Source organism: Notamacropus eugenii, chromosome 2, assembly GCF_028372415.1.
Source record: "Notamacropus eugenii isolate mMacEug1 chromosome 2, mMacEug1.pri_v2, whole genome shotgun sequence".
In the NCBI taxonomy this organism is placed as follows: Eukaryota; Metazoa; Chordata; class Mammalia; order Diprotodontia; family Macropodidae; genus Notamacropus; species Notamacropus eugenii.
The window spans coordinates 234,864,938-234,884,476 of record NC_092873.1 but is presented as its reverse complement, the minus strand read 5'-3'; the positions used below and the strand labels follow the sequence as shown (position 1 = coordinate 234,884,476).

The 19,539-nt window shown below is 35.5% G+C and overlaps 1 protein-coding gene and 1 long non-coding RNA gene across 3 annotated transcripts in view; one reads left to right on the top strand and one right to left on the bottom strand.

Annotated features, from left to right (window-relative positions):
• The window catches only part of LOC140526974 (utrophin-like), a 78,388-nt gene that overhangs the window by 23,087 nt on the left and 35,762 nt on the right, over positions 1–19,539 (top strand). For both annotated transcript variants that reach the window (XM_072643587.1, XM_072643588.1), the window contains exons 4-11: positions 3,900–4,047; positions 5,208–5,386; positions 8,961–9,096; positions 9,948–10,097; positions 11,605–11,680; positions 14,940–15,133; positions 16,458–16,566; positions 18,432–18,631. In XM_072643587.1, coding sequence (XP_072499688.1) covers positions 3,900–4,047; positions 5,208–5,386; positions 8,961–9,096; positions 9,948–10,097; positions 11,605–11,680; positions 14,940–15,133; positions 16,458–16,566; positions 18,432–18,631 — 1,192 coding nt within the window. The remainder of the gene's footprint in view (positions 1–3,899; positions 4,048–5,207; positions 5,387–8,960; positions 9,097–9,947; positions 10,098–11,604; positions 11,681–14,939; positions 15,134–16,457; positions 16,567–18,431; positions 18,632–19,539) is intronic.
• LOC140526981 (uncharacterized) lies at positions 14,850–18,489 on the bottom strand. Its single transcript, XR_011974631.1, has 2 exons — positions 17,114–18,489; positions 14,850–17,029 (listed from the first exon to the last, which is right to left on the bottom strand). It is a non-coding gene; the product is annotated as an uncharacterized lncRNA (long non-coding RNA).

The window sequence follows — 19,539 nt, the reverse complement described above, 5'->3', positions numbered from 1 at the left end:
TTCCCTGATGCTTGAAGTGTAGGATCTCTCCTTAACCCCTCACTTTCTCCTTCCCTCCTCCCGTCATAATTTGTCTCTTGCCAAGGCCTATTGATTTGACCTGTGTGATATCTATGGTAAATGCCCCCTTCTCTCCTAACATTTCCCTTGCTCTGTTGCAAACCCTTACCTCATTGCAATACCCTTCCAGTTGGTCTCCCAGCCACAAGTATTCCTCTACTCCAGTCTATCATGCACTCATTTGATAGAATCAGTCTTCCTTAATGACAGGTCTGATCAGGTCACCACCTCCCTTCTCATCAAATTCAATGGCTCTTTATTACTTCTGAGGTCAAATATAAAAACCTCTGTTAGTCATTCAAACCTTTCATAATCTCTCACTTTTCCAGTCTTCTTATGTTTTATATTCCCCTTCCACCATGTACCTGTGATCCTGTGACATTGACCTCTTTGATGCTCTTGAACAAGAAATTGGTGTTCAACTAGGAGCTTTTCACAGGCTCTTCCCCATGCTTGAAATTTGCTCCTTTTTCCTTTCAGCCTCCTGACTTCTGCTTTCTGTTAGGTCCCCGGTAAAACCCTCTCCTCCCCAGGGTTCCTTTCCTGATTCCTCTTCATTCTAATGACTCCACTCTCTTGATTATCTTCAATTTAACTAACTTGCCTGTCTTTTTTTTTGTACAGAGTTGTTTGCATGTTTTCTCCCATGTGTTACAGTAGGATTTCTTGATTTCTAGGACTGTGTTTTGTCTTTTTTGTATCCAAAACACTTAATGTAGCATCTGGCACATAGTAGGCACATAATTCAGGTTTACTAATTTACTGAAATCATTAGGCAAAAGGTCTTTGCCCAAATTTACCTCTCCATGGCTTGTTGAGACTTAAATTAGAAGGAACTGCAGTTTGCAATTTTCTTTTCTTTCCGATGGAAAAGGAAGAAAACCCAAATCCTTTCCCATGACAGCAAGAACACAAAGATATTGTCAGTTGCTTCCTCTAAAAGTGCTACCTTGAGTTCCTGGTCAGTAGTTTCACAGTACTGCAGAAATTTGAGATTGGCTCCTCTCAGGGAGAGGGAAAAAGGGTTTTTCTCAGAATCTTTTTTAGAGGGAAGTGTTCGTATTTTATATTGCTTGGTATAATCATCTTTTCAGACCGTTGCGTGGGGAATAGAGGCCTTGTCTTGAATGTGGTTACAACAAGGCTTGGGCTTCATGTCTGCATAATACCAATTGTGAAACAAGTTATAGCCTTATGGAATATTTCAATTACAGAACACCTCAATGTTTCAGATCACTTTCTAATCTTGCAAAACAGTCATCTTTGTGGTTAGAATTTCTTTACTGAGAATACTTTACACCAAGGAAACCAGAAGTTTATGCCAAACAATTAAACAGACAAATCCACTCTCCCCACCCTCCAACTAATAATACAATTTTTCAATAAAAATATAATTTTTTACTTAAAAATAGAAGAAACTTATAGAATCATCATATCATCACCTTCGTTAGAGACTTTGCCACTTACCAGCTGTGTGATCGTTGAGATCATTGAACGACTGACATCAACTCTCTGAGTCTCATTGTCATCCTATGTGTTGAGGGTTGTACTAAATGACCTCCAATGTGCCATCTTTGTCTCCAGTCTGTAATCTCATTTGTACTTTCTTCTTGTTTACGAAGTAATTGAAAGATTTTGCAGTTCACAGATTTTACAAATTTTATAAGGAGTTGAATTTAATAGGATGAATTAAGCAAGTCAGTATACAGGATAGGGAGTACTGGTACATGTGAATCCACAAAATAGGGATTTTAGTGGACTTTGAGCTTCTTTTTAGTTAGCATTATGGTTAGACAGGCAAAAAAAAAAATCTTAGGTGATTTTTGACCACATTTTTGGAAGCAGAGCATTGCATATGAAGGGAAGCTTTGCTCCTTTTACCTTGGTCAGGCCACATTCTTTATATTATGTTCATTTCTGGCTGTTCACTCCAGCTGTGTAGCATTTCTAGAGGATACTGAATAAAGAGGAAAGCAGTGCCCTATGAGAAATTGGTTGAAGCACATGATGTTTAGCCTATAGTAAGGAGAAATTTAGGGAGTACATGTTTGGATTCGAAAATTCAGAGTTAACAAATGAAATGCATTTTCTTTTTCTGCTTTTGTATCTTTACATAGAAGTAGAACCAGTGGGCAGAAGTTATAGGGAGACACATTAAGGAAATACTTTCTCAGAACTGACCTATCCAAAACTAAAATTTGATTTTATTAACGGGATCGTTCAGACAGAGGTTGCCTTGACATATTTGAGATTATTCAGGTATACATTGGACAAGATTGCTTCAGAAAACCCTTCTAAAATTAAGATTCCTGAATTCTTCTTTCATCTAGGAAAACTTTAAAATTGATCACAGAAAACGGTCTTAGGTGTTCTTTTTTTCATGCATCCCACCAATTAACCATTTTTCCTTGCCATTTAATTGGAATTTTAGTAGACTGTTAATGCTTTATTAATTATTTGTAGGTTTCCCAGCTTCATATTTTTATTTGCAAACTTGTTTGCACAATTATGGACACTGGATTCCAGATTCACAGATGTAGACCTAGGAGGGAATCTTCCAGACCATCTGATCCAGGTGTCCTGCAGGCTCAGCCCCTCCTTAACCCCCCCATTTGATTGTTGAGGAAAATGAGTCTTATGAAGTTAACGTAACTTGTTTAAGGTCACACCAATAGGAATGTCAGTTACTTGATTACAGCCCACATCTTGGGATTCCAGAGATAGGATTGTTTTCTTCCCCTTGTGCCTTACTTCTTCACAGTAGTCCAGTTGTCCAGAGTTCAGTAATTTAGACATGTTTTCCTTGATGACTGTGATGGTACAGGTGCCCTCAATTCCAATTGGTTCTTAACTAATTCTGTATATTGTAGTCATTTAATAGTGGCTATTATAGTCTTATCTCCTCTGGGCTACCTGGTGACATTTTGCATATGTTAGAAACCTTTTATTGAGGAAGATCATTTCCACATCTTTTGGCCTTGGAGATGGGATGTTGTCATAGGATAGGTTAATAATGTGCTAGTTAACTACCTCAATAAAACTTTATAATCCTAGTCCATTAAAGCTTTTTGCCATTGTGAGTCTATATCTAGGGCTCTTTGAATATGCAAAGGACTAGCATTTTTATTCATTTCTCTTTTATATTACATGGCAATTAAAGCTAAATATGCCTTTCTCTGTGTAATGACCTAAATAACATTCCTATTCTTGATATGTTACAAACCTTAACAGATTCATGATCATAATTAGAACGTTTTAGGTATGGGAACAATTGACATTTGTATAGAGGGTAGAATTGGGGTATTTGAGAATTGTAATCATGCCAGATACCAAACAAAACTGTTCGATTGTAAGAAAAATGTTTTAAAAGACTCAGTTGATAACTTCAGGGTGAATAAATGTTGGTTTCACCAGGAAAGGGCTCAGAAAGAGAAATCACTGTATGTCTACTATTGCTTTCAGATGGGCCAATTAACATTTTCATATATATTGGCAAATGTTTCCACAGGGTAGCCATTACCTATGCTTGCACTTTGTTTGGTGAACCAGTTTCCCCACCATTTTAGCTCCTGGTAGAATTTTTTGCAAAAATAAATGAAGAAATAAAATGAGGGAGAGAACATGGTGTTAGGGTCCATGGGAGGTATTTCCCTGTGATGTTTTGCTTGCTAACATAGATTAAGCTTTGTTCTTGTTTACTTTTGTGACTAAGTTATTTGATTCTTCAAAATGAATCTAATATTACACAGTTTTAAGGGTTAATAAAATCATTGGTTCTCATAAAAAGCGATCCCATTTCCAAAATCACTTACCAGTTTTTAAAATTTATTCCCTAAAAGTTTTTTTGATAAAAGTGTGAAAGATTGGAGACACTTCCAAAGTAACCTCAGTGAATTCAACCAGTGGCTGACGGAAGCTGAAAAGTTACTGACTCATGCCAATACTGAAGATGGTCTCGATCTAGAGAAAGCGAAGCAACATCAGCAGGTAGGGATTGTTTTGTCAGAACAGGATTTGCTGTTCAGATAACTTCCCTTGCGTTTAGTGGCTTTTTATGAAATACCTTAAGATTGAGGTTTTAAAAGAATGGAAGTTGTTTTGGTCTTTTTGTCAGTGACAATTTAAACTTGGAATGTGTTTAAGCTTTTTAATAGAGAGGTGTGATGGGGGAACGAATAGCATTTGAATAAAGGTTTTCTCCGCAGACTGAAATGTGGGAGCTTTTATGGTAGCTACAAGAGTCATTTTTATTTAATATATTTGTGTTTACCAAATTAATTTTCGGTAAATTTTTCCCTGTGAAATTCTTTGATAGATGGAAACATTTAAGGGCATCAGTTGTAAATTCATTAACATTTTCACTCAGTATTATAAAAGAAGGTATTCTTGATTTATAGCCCTCTAATTTAAAAAGGAATACCAGCAAAATCATTCTTGAGGCAATTTTTCATAATAATGGTAACAAATTAAATTGTAATTCAGACTATTGGTAAAAGTAAAACTTAATTTCTTAAAAGTTGTGCACATGCTTTTAATTCGAAAGGCAGTGATTACTTCACCTGCATTTTTGTTTAGTTATAAACATTTATGTTCCCTCCTCATCCTGCCTACTTCCCTCTCTTCCCTTAAGAATTTTTGTTTGAATAAGAAATTTGAACCTGGAATTAAATGAAAAAACCCCCCAGCACTTTCCTTTGTCTTTGCATTGCGATATTTATAGTTCATTGATACTATGTTATCAGTGTGATCAGAAAGTAATTCATAAAAAAGTCTCAGGGAAAACAGACATGGTTGGAGAAATAGAAGAAAGCCTTTTATTTTTAAGCTGAATGTGATTGAGTCTCCCATGTGATCATTTTTAAATGCTTCCTTTTGTAATGGAAAGTTTTCCTTGAATCTTATTTACTTCTTAGTTAATAAAATGAAAACAAGCTGAATTATCTCTAAAAGTACATTTATTCTTTCATTTGAAATTCCCTTGACTTGCTCTAAAAGAGCTAACTCATGAGGATATGTTTTCTGTGTTTATCTTCCCATTTATTGGTTTCTGCATGTAATATTAATGCCATAATACCTATGTGTGTTGAGAGTTTCAAAACCGTTTGATCTAACATTAGAATTTATCTTGGCTTTTTCATCTGTGGCAGAAACTGGAAGAGGAAGTTAACATCCACAAGTGTATGTTTTCACCCCTGATTCAAACTGGGAGCACCATCATCCCCAAACTCTCCAACCCAACCGAAGCATGCCTCCTGGATGAAAAGATGGCAGAGCTCTGTGATCGCTGGGATGCAGTTTCAAGCCAAGTGTATGATAGAAAACTTAGGTATCTCAGCCATAACTGTGCAGGCTCTTCAAAATTGCATTCTATGGAAAATCCTTTAGAAAACAAGATGAAGGAGTTTGATTTTCTTATCCTCCATTGGTAGAAAATTTTCTGACACTTACTTTCTGTGTATCTGCATTTTCCCTCAGTGTCATGATAAGTTCATTTTTGCTTTTGAATTTTTTTTTACCTTAATGAACATCAATCCTCCCTTTCATCTGTACTTGCTAAAGGTAGATTGTTTAAGGAAGTCTAGCCATTCCCAGTGTCTAATTTTTATTATGCAAGTGCCATAAATGTGACACTTCCCCCAAAATATGTGAAGTTGAAAATACTAATTTTACAAATGTGATATTCTGTAATTGATTGAGAGATGAGATCCATGTTCAATTTCTTGTGAAGTTTAATAAGAATTACAGGAACATCTCTTCAGACTGGGCAGACCCTTAAGAGATCATCTAGTTCAGACTCTTCATTTTGTAGATGATAAAACTAAGACTGAGATTCCTCAAATCCAAGGTTCCCTTTCCCTTTCTCTGTCTCCCTCCCTCCCTCCCTCCCTCCCTCTCTCTCTCTCTCTCTCTCTCTCTCTCTCTCTCTCTCTCTCTCTCTCTCTCTCTCTCTCTCTCTCTCTCACACACACACACACACACACACACACACTTGTGCATACATGCATGTTATTTTCTTTAGAGGGTCTAGAATTGTTTGCAAGCAGCAAGGTGTGTCATAAGGAGAGTTAGGTCGTCTCCAGACATCTCTTACTTTTATAAAATAACTTAATTCAGCTTTCATTCTATGGCAAAAGTTCTTAAGAAAGATTTTCTCTTTCAAATCTTGCTGGAGTCAGAAAAATGGGGGGGAATCACAAATTCTTTGGAGACATAGATGGTGGTGAGGGGGCTGTGCCTAAATTTCTAGCACTTGTCTTGAAAACCAATGCCAACTTTCCAGCTGAAAAACCCTCCTCATTGGCCTAGAGTACATAGGAGCAAGTCCACTGGAAATTATCCTTATACGTATTCTCTTTTAAGGTTTAATTTTTAATTAAGCTGTAGAATTTTAACTGGCAAAAGACTTTTTTGTTCAAATTCTTCCTTGTCCAAGACATGTAGCATAATAATATCGATCTTTCAGACAGTGGAAGCTTTAAAACAAGAGTCCCAATTTGAAAATCTGAGAGATGTGCATGCTTATCCATTTTAACTGTGTAGATGAAATATCAATTAATGAAACTGACTTTCATGTGTTGAGATATTTCATAATAAGTTCATCAGGATCAACTAATTAATGAGTAGTTGTCCATTTCAGTCAAATAAGCATTTTTTTAAGTTCCCTATTTACTATATATCATATAGTCTGCCAGAAGCTGGAATTAGAAAGATAAATATCAGGGGAAAACATCCTATGAAAACGTAAGTCAATTCAAGTTATACACAAAGAAAATACCAGGAAATTTGGGAGGGGTCGGAGAAGTATTAACAGCTAGGATAAACGGGAAAGGCCTCATGGAGGAGGTGGCACTTGAACAATACTTTATTGACTATTAACATTCTGTCCAGATTGGATCTTTTTTCTTTGATAATTCTTTAATGAGTAATTGAAAACTCTTTGGGCCCAAGTATCCTAGACCCTGTTCTCCCATCGTAACAGAAAGATGAACAAAAGACCATACCTGGTGCATGAATTATCCAAGGAATTTAAAGAATCCATAATTTATCCAGTGTGACTATTTCCTTCACTGTTGTAGATCCCAAGCCTTTAGTACTTTAGAAAATGACTTAATGAATTTTAATTCCTCCTGCCCCATCAAGATCATCTGATGGCTAGCCTGCTTCTAATGAACTTCTTTGAATTAGCTAGTTATGTCTTGGAAAAGACAGGTGGAGTCCATCCTAGAAGTCTTTCCAACTTGAATAGTACATTGAAATATTCAGCTTCCTCCTTCCACCCCTCTATCAGCAATACAAATAAATGTTTTCCTGTTGGCAGGATCATTAACCGTTATTTGCAGAAATGCACTCTAAATTTTATTTCAAATTGCTTGCTGTGTGTCCTTTGTTCTTTAAGAGGACCATGACGTCAGGGAGATGATGCCATGACATGCAAGTGAATTGGATTTGAGTGAGGGTGGATTGTGCAAAGTCACCAATCCGTTTCACATCCAGGAGTCATCTGAGTTCAGTGTCCAGAAATAAATCAGGACAACTGAAGATGGTCCAGGAATTTCCTAGGAATTCCAATTGATAAATTTTGTAGAGTGGATATCACTGAAGTAACACTACTCATTCTTTTGCATGTCAAAATGAGAATGAATTATATACCTTTTTCTATTTTTACAAATGAAATATTTGATTTACTCAATTTGTTTTTACTTTTATGTCATGATGTCAAGATGTTAACCCATCTTAGGTTGTTTATCACTGTTTGTTATCTATGAACTTTTCTGATCCATAACAACTTTTTGATTCAACAATTAACTATTATGGAGGACTGAAAGTTAAATGCTTACACAGTTAAACACCACTTTGTTTCTTGTACAGGATTCTCAATCATCTAGATTTCTATATCTAAGCAAAGTCTGTATGCTATCTAGGTAAAATTAGATAGCATGCATTGTTTATGAATAGATATCCAATGACTGTTTATGGCTATCTTATAATGTCATTACCCAGGAAACATTAACTCCAGTTTGTTAACAAGAATTTCAAGGAGGGCAATTTGAAGTCTCATAGCAATGTAAATACACTAAAAAATTAATGATAAAATGGCTGAAAAAAAGTTCCTGCCAAATCTGTCTTTCACAGTAGGAAATATATTGTGTTTCTTTGATGTTCTTTGGGAATTTATAGGTCTATTTTGTGTATACTTATGTATATAAACTTTATAAACATTCATTATTTTCTTGCTACTAAAGGGATTATTTGTTGATGCAATTTCACATATAGACATCTATATGTAGATATCTATAATATATTTCTATATACATACACGTTGTGTATATTATGTATAACTATGTGTGTATACAAATACACACACAAAACAAATGTATACACAGTGGTTAGAAAACCATTCTTAGAATCAGACCTTGGTTCAAGTTCTCCCTCTAGCAATATACCGACTCTATATCTGTCATAAGCAACTCTCTTCCTCTTTGTGCCTTGAGTATTTTTTCCTTTTTAATTAAAATTTTTAAAAAGTTCCGTTCCTTATTATTATTTATATCATTACTTTGTTCTTTAATATTAATTTATGCATTTTGGAGGATATTATCAAATTATTAAATACTAAGTTATACCTTTGGTTTCCCTCTATGTACCAAAAAAGCGAAATTTTCTTTTGCATGGCTCATATAACTATAGCTTTGAGAGAGAAGGTGAAAATGAGGGAAGGGCAAGATTGTATCATGCATGATACAGTATTTTAAAATACTAATTCACTAATTTTGAACCCATTTAAACAGATGTTCTATCTGTTGTTAATAAGAATGATTGACATTTTTTACCTGATCTGCATACACTATTATATCAAACTAGTTTGTTTGCTCAATATTTTTCAATAATGATTTTTCTAGTCTTGAAACAAAAAATGAGGCGATAGTGAAATACAGAAAAACGATGACTGAAACTTTTCGCTGGGTATCAGAGATTGAAAATGCCTTGGAATTGACGTCCTCATCTGAAATGGAAAATAGTGTCCAAGAACTAAAGGCAAGTTATAGAATATCCTTGTTTTTGGACCTTGGGGTTTAAATGCAAAAATGGGAATAATGTTGCAGGAGAATTGGAAGTAAAAAAATCTCCTCTTTGAAGGTAAAAAAACATTAAAATAGGTTTTGAAAGGGATATTACATCGCATTTATAAGGTTAGCTCTGAGAAGGGGCAATAAGTAATACTTGAAGTCATACTTTCAGAAGATTCTGTTAGCATAAGAATTATTACTTGACACTGTCATTTCAATAGTTCAAGCAGAATCCTGATATTTTGGCATCATATAATGGTTTCATATCATAGAAAGGCTTGGTCCTTCTGTGTTAAGATCGTGCTGCCTAGTGCAACGTATTCATTCAATTGTTCACGTAGCTTATTAAATGTGTTGCAGGAGTAGTACTTCCTGGCAGTTTTTCGCCTTAAAAATCATGGCCGTGTTGCATCATTACACTTGGCGTTATTACACTTTGATTCTTAATTACTGCTTTGTAATTCTGTTCCTTAAAATATTTTCATTTGCATTGTTCCAAATTAGTTCCATGACATGTATAGAAAAAACTAGAGGCATTATTTGTTCTGTATTCTCTTTGTTAAGCGTATTTTTAGATAAATTGAAGTGTGTATTGCTGTTTTCTTAGAGATTATTTGCCACGTAAAGAACTTCATTCCACATGAAATTATTTTCAGGGATTGTTCCTATTATTTCCGGTTAGATTGTAGTATGTTTACGCATGAACATTTTAAATGCCAAATCCATGATTTAAAGACAAGGGTTTTTCATGTCATTCTACTAATGCTGGTGTGGCTGTGTGTTGCCCTTTTAACCAAAGCTCTCTTCTGCCCCCTTTAGGACTTAAACCAGCACATGGATGTACAAAGGGAAAATCTTCGGTGGTTGAACGCAAATATCCCTTCGCTACTTGCATTGGAAGACTTCAGTATGAATGAAGGAAAATTCATTTCTGCCAGTTTAAGAACTCTGAATATCAAGTGGGATAAGGTATGCCTGAAATGCTTTGCACACTGCATGTCCCCATCAATATTTGTGGATGTGATTTCATTATTATAAGAATGATATCCTTGTAATATTCTATTTTACCTTTAAAGATGCCCTCCCCCATTTTTCTTTGTGAGTGCCTCTTATGTTCATGGAATATAGTGAAATATTGATTTGCTTATCTTAAAAATAGGGATCAATGTTTTCGGGGCATTTTGCTTAATAGATTTGGATGTTGTGAAGTCGATGAAATAATGAATATTAATGTGACTTGAGACAAACCAGACAGAACTAGCTTGAAACTGTTATTTTGGACCCAGAAAAGTATAGCTTCCTACATCAAACTTGAGTATCACATAAGAAAGAGAAACTCTACCAAGTGTTTCCCAAGTGTCTTTTTAGCATCTACTAGTAGGAGAACTCCAGTGCCACCATCCTTCAGGGCAGTCCCTTCCGATTTTGGCCACTGCAATTATGATGAGGATTTTCCTCATTTTGAGTCACTCTTTCCTTCTGCACTTCTAACCATTGACCCTAGTTCTGACTTCTTAATAAGGGCAAAACAAATCTAATCTATCACACAGAAGTGTGATAATTCTGCTTAAGATAACTGTCATGTGGTCATTAAGAGGCAGCTAGTTGGTGTAACAGAGTTCTAGTCTGTGAGTCTGTGAGACCTGTGTGGAAATCTAGCCTCAGACACTTAGTAACTGACCATGGGCAAGTCCCTTCAGCTCTGTCTGCATCATTTTTCTCAACTATCAAATGGAGGTCATACTAACACCTACCACTAGGGGTGTTGTGAAGCTCAAGTGAGAGATTATTTGTAAAAAATTTACCAAAGTGCGTGGCTCATATTAAGCACTTAATAAATGCTTGTTTCTTCCCTTCTCTTCCCTCTTCGCCCTCATTTTCCCTTCCATTTTCTCCTTTTCCCCTCCCCTCTTCCCCATTCCTTCCCTTCTTCCCTCGCCTTCCCTTTCCCCTTACCATCTTTCATTCCTTTCTATGACTAGGTATAGAAGAATACTATATTTGATCACTCCCGTTCCTGTGTAATAATTTTCCTTTTGGTTATGCACAGACATTTCTTAGTTTTTGATAATAAAACTAAATGAAAATTATGTATTTTTTGGAAATAGGAGTTATTGTTATTTTGAATTATTTTAATTTGTAAGGTGTTTTTAAAAAGCATGATCTTCCCTTTCTGATTTAGCTAATTAAGTGAATTAAAATGCATAATGGAGAATGAAAAAGAGTCATACATAGTGAAGTATGAATCAGTTCTTTTTATATTAAAGAAGGCCCACTTCAATAAAGCCATAGATCCATGTCTACTGATGGGTTTAAGTTCTGTCTATTAATAGCAAACATAATTTTTTGATATTCTAGTTAGAATAATAGAAACATATTCATTTTGAATGTAATTTGGACTATAAAATCATCTTCATTCTGTGGGAAGTAATATTTTCTCTTACCTTTCTTTCCCTCTCTGTGTATGAAATTATAGGTGGAGAGGGATATCCCTCGCGCCCTGGAGGAGAGACCCTTGGATGTTTGCGAGCCCCATCCTTCAACAGCCTCTGGTAAATAAGGGAAAACTTGATATCTTAATTTTGTTTAATTTTATGTGGAACTTTCATCTTTCTATTATTTCTCTGTAAAGCTATTCTTCTAAGAGAGTTTTAAAAGTAATGTTTCCTCTTCATTTTTTAAAAAGTACAATTTAAATGTGTTCTTTTCTTTTGGGGTTTAACAGATAAATATCTTTTTAAAAAAATCCTACTGCTTGAGTGAATAAAGAGCATTAGAGTAGAATAGTTAATACTAGCTTTATGAATATTTAAATGAGACTGGGATGATAGTTTCTCATGTTACATATTTGCCTTTTCATGTTGTAAACTGGCTCCCAGGGAAGCTCAGTCATTTGCTAAAGATTACATAGTTAATATATCAGTATTTAACCTAGGTAAAAAGTATTTTACTTTAGCACCACAACATACCACCCCACCAGACTACATTGTTTTCTCATTAGTAGGATGATTTTGAGGTGGAAAAGAATTAAAAGATATATTTATTCCACCCAAAGAGCTTATACATTTTTTGCGGGGGGGGGGGGGGGGGGGGGAGACACACAATTCCAGCATGAATCACTTGAAATTAGGCAGTTTTCATATAAATTGTCAATTATGCCTTGTAGATTCCTTCAGTTATTAATATTTTCAGTAGACATACCTTTTCTATTTTTTTTATATCACAAAATGTATATATTCTTGTTGTCAAAGGGTAGCTTATATTTAGGATTTGCCTCTATGATTCTATCACTTGGAGAGTTTTCCTCCACCATTTTTGAGTCAGCATGGAACAGTGGAAGGAAGACTTACTCTGAAGTGAGAACACTTGGATTCAGTTCCCTTCTCTGACCCTTGACTATCCTAGATGACCTTTCTGTCACTCAACAATCCTTGATCTTCCTTTCATCATTAGTGAAATGGGGAGATTATTTCTAAGTAGATCTATGATCCTATGAGTAAAATGGGCCACTCCTCTGTAGGTAAGACTCTTTGCTGTCTTGGTCACTGAGAGGTTCAACAGTTTGTCCATTTTCACTAGGGAGTGTCAGTGGCAACACTTGAACCCAGGGTGGTTCTAAATCCAAGCCTGGCCCCTTAATCCACTATGCAGTGTTAGAGAGCTAATGTGTTCTTTTTTACCTCCATTTTAATTTCAAAAAATCAGAGGTAGAATCTGGTAAAGGGTTTAACCGACAACATTTTTCATCAATGGGAAAGGGATTTTACACTTTAATTAAGCACTTACTATGTGCTAGACACTGGGATCATTGCTTCATAGATATTTTAGTTTGATCTCATTTGATTGTCACAGCAGCCCTGGGAAGTAGGTCTATTATCCTCAGTGTTTTCTATAGTTAAGGCAACTGAGGCAGATAGAGAATTGGTGACTTGTTCAAGGTCACACAAGTATTAAGTGCATGAGACTAGATTTGAACTCAGATATTTCCAGTACCCTGCCCAGTGCTCTATCCACTCAGCCACCAAATGCTATGGTTATTCACCTAGTGTCAAAATACTTTATCATTCTGGCATGAGAATAAACTAATTATATCTATACATTTATAGATATCTATATATCTATAGATATATGTATGCATGCCCACATATATGTAGTTGTATGTACGTGTGGTTGGCTTTTTGTATATGAGAAAATACTACATTATTATATGTGTATCCCATTTGAAGCATTACCTTAATATGTACAAATATGGAGTTTACATGGATAAATTAGGGGTGATTGGCCCTCATTGTATATAGGTTCTTGATTATATAGGAGGATTCATGTCTACCCAGTTATACTTTAGAGTTTTTTTGGAAATACATATGACTTTATTTGAACACATCTCTGAATGACCTGTATCAGCATGAACCTAGGACCCAGGAGGTCATTTACTTCATAACCCAATCTGTTATATTCCAGTGAATGGAATATAGGGAGAAAAATTTTTTCCCCAGGTTCACAGATGGTATGCAGTTGAAAGAAATCTTTGTAAAGGCAATAATTAAGTGACATTTGCCCTTATACAGTAAAACACAGACTTCTAATGACATTCTTCTGGTCTTTCACGCTCAATGGTTCTATCCAGTTACATTTTATACACTGTGCCCTGCCTTAAAATAATTGATATATAAGGTACGTTATAAAAAAATTGTATTGGAAAACTAACTTAAATTTACATAGTGTTTTGACAGTAATAAAACACTTTCTTTAAAATTACCTGCTAGCTATGTAGCATTTCTATTATGAAACCTATTTTGCAGAAGAAACAACTTAATGCTCCCAAACATTATCTATATTTATTAACCCACAATTATATGAGCTGGAAGAGTCGGAAGAATGTAAATTGAGGAAGATTCAAATTAGTAGAAAACCAAGAGAAGTGATATAATAAAAGCAACACTGTAAAGGCATATATATTTGCAAAACTGTGGAGCTATGATCAATAGAGTTGATATAATTCATGATTCCAGTTTACCAATGATGTACTATCCTCTGATAGAGAGGTAATGGGTTTAGGGTAAAGAATAAGTCATAAATACTTTTGTATATATCCAATGCTTGATTATGCCTATTTTACAAGAATTTTTTTTCTTTCCTTTTTTTCTTAATGACATGGAAGGTGGGAAGGGAAAAAATACACCTCTAGTAAACAAATTAAAAATAGAGAACTGGGGTGGAGGTGCTTTTACAGATGTGGAATGGCATTGGCATTCTCTTTCAAATGATTTCATCATATTGGTTTTACTTCATTTTTTTTTGTAAGAGAACTTTTTTAGAGTGGGGACAATTTGAAAATGTTTATAACATTAAAACAAAATGAATTAATAGAATAAAAAATGTTGGAGCTGAGAAAATCTGAATTTCCGAATTTCAGGTCTTCTGAATTTCTCACCAGCGATAATTCCAGAAAATCACATTGTTCCTCAAAAGTGGTATAACATTTCTATTAGAATTTATAGTTTTTGCTAAATTCTTTCCTTCCAAAAAAACCCTACATCCCACATACTTCAAATATCCTTATTTTATAGATGAGTAAATATGATTTGCCCCAAGTCACAGTAGTAATAGGTACCAGAGTTGGGACTTGAACACAGATCTATAAAAGCCTTATCTCTCCAGTTCTAATGCATATTACAAAGTGAATATGAATTAATAGATGACTAGTATGTAAAATGGAGATTTTCTTTATTAAACTGCTCAGCATTTTATTTGAAAGATTAAAAGAAATCAGTAGCAAAATCTCTTCTGGATCTATTTGTATTTCTTTAGATCATCCTGCCACCTCCGAAATTACTGGTGAGACACAGTCATCTCTAGAACCAGAACTTTCCTCGCTTCCCGATCTAGAAAAAACTGCGACAGAACTAGCTGAATGGCTTATGTGCATCGAACGAATGCTGAGGTCCAGCGTTGTCAAAGTCGGAAATACGGAAGAGATCAAAGAGACAATTGAACGTATGAAAGTAAGTATGTGGTGTAAAGTTGAATGCCAGAATTATAAAAGCAGATAAGACTGACCTAAAAAGTCTCCATTTCGTTTGTGGTGCTAACTGTGGGAACGTAGAATTTACAAAGCTTTTACAACAAGGAAGAAGAAATCTTCCCACTTAAAGCAATTGAGTTTCATAAAATCCGTGTTAACCCAATTAGGTTTTCGATGCACCCATGGATTCATCTGCTGATATATGAATGGCTCAAATCAGCATTCATCTCTTAGATACTTATTTGCAAGGTGCTGCCTATCTTGAAGATATGAACGTATTCCCTACCCTCAGTATTAAAACCTAGTGTTTACTTTCTAGCAAACTACACACTAGTTGAGTCTGGAGTGTTTTCCTACCTGCGGTACACAATAGAACGTAACTGTGTGTTGAATACTACATTCAAGGTCATTGTATTTCTAGAATTTCATGAAACTTTGAATTTTCAAGATTAAATTACTTTTTACATCCTCATTCAGAGAGACTGTTTTCCTTAAGCATAAGACTTTTGTGGGTAGGCTGATATTTGAAAAATGGAAATTTTTTCTTTGGAAAAAAGTTAATAGTGTATTAGTATTCTGTGTTGTAGTACCGTCTTCCTGCTCCAGCATTAGCTCAGTTCTTTTACCAGCCATTGGTAAAAACCTTACACTGTAGTCCGTATTTTGTGTTTATGATCATTATTCTTGAAACATGAATTGTTCTCTGATTTCATCCTCTTTTCTTTCAGGATTTATCAGTTTTATAGAGAACAAAATCAGGACACTTACTTAGTGTTAAATGGTACAAAAGCTTCTGAAGCAGCAGTTCATCATCGATGTGTAATTAATCTACAGTTCAGAAGCTCATTGATACACTTGCACTCTTTAATCACCTTAATAATGCTTGGTCAATCTTGTTTTTAGTTCTTTCTTTAGCAGTACTGGGAGAGTCATCTTAATCACATACGTGGATCTAGACAAGTTGAAGACTGTCTTTCTGGAAAAAAGTCATGAGATTCCTTAGCATTGTTTTTATTAAACTAACATTTGTGCTATATTATAATACGTAGGGACTGTTTTAGAGTGAGTTTCATGACCTAGGAGTTTGCTGTACCAAGGAAACCACCGGTCTGGGATATTGGCACCTTCTCAGGTAGCCCTAGAGACTTGCCCAGAGCACTGCTTGACTGCCCTGGGATCCAATAGCCCAGGAGGAGTCAGAGGCAGCTGGAACTTCTGCCTTGCTGACTTTTGGGGTCAGCCCTCTCTCCATTGTTCCCTAGTGACTCTCAGTACAAAATGTAATATAATTTCTTTTTCATTAGATTACAAAGGCTGACTTAGAGCAGCGCCACTCCCAATTGGATCGTATTTTTACATTAGCCCGAAATTTGAAGAGTAAAACAGATATAAAAACAGCCATCATCGAAAAACGTAAGTCTCTTCCAGCTATCTGTCGTCGTCTGTCCTCACTTTGTAAACTGTGAATTTCCTCACTTAGTAAATCCTACTAATATGTGTGTATGTAACATATATGGATAATGTACATCTTTGTGTGTGTGTGTATACACATCTGTCTCTAGATATACACACATTACACATGATACATATATACAAACACATTTTTATTTGGGTTGACACATTTTGATGTATAGTACATTTCTTTATATTTTAGTTTTGTCCTTAAAATTGAGACTGTATAATAGTCTTTTTAGGAGTATTTATTTCCCTCAGTGTCAAGTACCAAATCACTTTTGCTTATGTGAATTCTGAATGTCTTTCTTTTGAGTTGTATACTGGTATGTCTCCCCAGGGCTCACTTGGATGCTTCTTCAGGTCATGGAGGTGAACCAGTGTCCTTTTCTGTTGAACTTTCTATGTTTAGCAAAGGAATCTCCTGACAACAAAGAAAAAAATTTTAAAAGTCTCCAGAATTCTTTTGACACACAGAAGCAGAAGAACCCTTATTTTCCAAACTTACAAATTTAATGTTCAGAAGGATTTCTTTTGCTCGTGTTGCATCATCAGTGTTAGGAGGTAGTAGTTGACTGGAGGCACTTGGAGCATGGCCCTGTGGATAGAATACATGTGCCTTATATAGCCCAGCTACATTGGAAGAGACTCATCACCACATTGTCTGCAACAGGATGCATTCTTCTTCTATAGCAACTCTCTTGTCTCCTCTGCATTGAGTGGTTGTGAGCTGGATCAGTGCAGAAACGATAGTGGTGTCAGTATCAATCTTTGAATATCAAAATGTACTGATTTAAAGCAGGCGTTGATTTTCACTTCATGAAGAGTACCTTGGATCATTAGAGATTATAATTATTTACACTTTAGGTTTATTTTATTCCCATTTATTTTTAAGCAACCAAGAAAATAAAGACAGGGCCACAGGAAAGTGCTGCTATAACTTAAGTATCACTCTTGAGCCTCATGTCACTGATGGGACTGAAGTCAATTGTTTTAAAGGGTCTGTTAAGATTGTGGGTTAAGGTAGCAATCATTTAATTGGCAAAGTTAATTTACCAAATAAATCCTTGTAGCCTTAAAGAATCTTTGTATCTCTCGACTTAGTTTTATCACTTACGTGGTAGATTCCGCCCATTTTCTTTTTGTTTTGTATTCCTTTGAGCTATAGAATGCTGGAACAACATCACTTTTGACTGTTCTTTAATATTGCGGCCACCCCCCACTCCCACCCCCTTCTTTACCCTGCTTGGATGTGCCTTTTTGTGACCTATCTCTACTGTTCTGCTTTGTACTTTTGTCTATCTTGTGAATCCCTCTAAAACCTCCTCCTCAGTGGTGTCATCCCATCCATTGTCATCACTTGTTTCAAGGACCAAGAATGACCTCCTTTTCTATTTTCATTTCAGTACTTCATTTATAAAATTCCTAGACCCTGCCTTCCCACATTAAGTGTAAAGCCAAGTAGGGGTATTTTTTTTTTAACAGGGATCTATCGACTTTTTAATATTCCTTGACTGGTTTAGTTTAGCTTGGAGTTGATTATTGCTTTTTCAGTGATTACCTTGCTGTGTACTGTTACCCTCTAATTTTGGATTTGTATTTTCAACAATTTGTAATGTCAACAGTTAAGATGGTGCTGTTCTGTCCTTCTCTCCCTTTAGGGACATTTCTTACAATTTACCTATATAGGCATGTTGGATTCCTCTCTTGGATCGAACTAGAAATCTTTTTGTTTTATTTGCCAGATTTCAAACATCAATCAGTTTATCACTGATGCTCAGTTCATATGAACTTTGAGGTCTAACTTTTTGCATTGCTTCCCATAGTTAATGAAGTCAAAATTCAGTGGGCCAGCACTGAATTTGGTGTGAACTCAAGGCAAGAGCGGCTGCAAAACATGCTTACGGACTCCCAACGTTGGAGAGATTTAAATAGACAAGTCCAAGAACTTGTAACCGAATACAAAGCCAAACTACTTAGTATCTCAGAAGAGGAACCGCTTGTGAAGCAAATTTCTCAGAACAAAGTAGGATTTACCAGATTGTTTGCATTTCTTTTTCTTCAGTGAAGTTTCATTTTGTTTGTTTCCTATGAAGTCTTTCTGTATTTAGGGTTCTGTGAGATATATACATATTTAAATTGTGTACTGCATTTTCATTATACATCAGATACATGTGAAGATTTATTGTGTACACACATCCAAAGAGAATCCTTTTCTTAGGGCTTCTTTGGTGAGTTAATGCCAAAAAATGTTTAACGCTTAAATAAAAAAATCCATCATTTCATGCAATTTGTCATTGTGGAAAAGAGGGCTGGACTTGAAAACCAGAGAGACCTGTGTTCTATACCTGTTGCTCACACTGAATGAGTTTTTTCTATAATTATGGACCTTGTGTGTAAAAAAATTTGAGCGTAATGGGATCTTTTACATTGATCATATTTTGACTTTTAATTTATTTTTGCCTCTCATGGCAAAAGAGACAGAGTTGGATTTCCATACACATTTTTTGCATTTAGCTTATGTTGACTCCATACTGAATTATTTTACTTTTGTGATCCTTCTCTTTCCCCGTTCTCTTGAAAAGTCTCCAAAAGAATGCAATCCCTGGATAATTCATTTGTGAAATGTGATTAAAATATTAAGGCATTAGATAATAAGTATAATGAATGCAATTTAGGGTACTGCAGTCTAATCATCAGTAGAGTTGTTTTGTTTCCATTGCTTCAATTGGATACATGCATTACAATTGAAAGGAGTGAAATCTGTGATTGGTAAATGCCAGGCCTAGAGGCCTGAGGGCTACCCGAGTCTTACCTTCCCTATTGCAGGTCTTCGGCTGGCCAAACCGGATAAACGTATGAGAGAAGAGACTTTCCAGAGTCGAACAAGGGTTAGGCTTTATTCAGGGTCTTGGTTACATGTGCAGGGGGAAC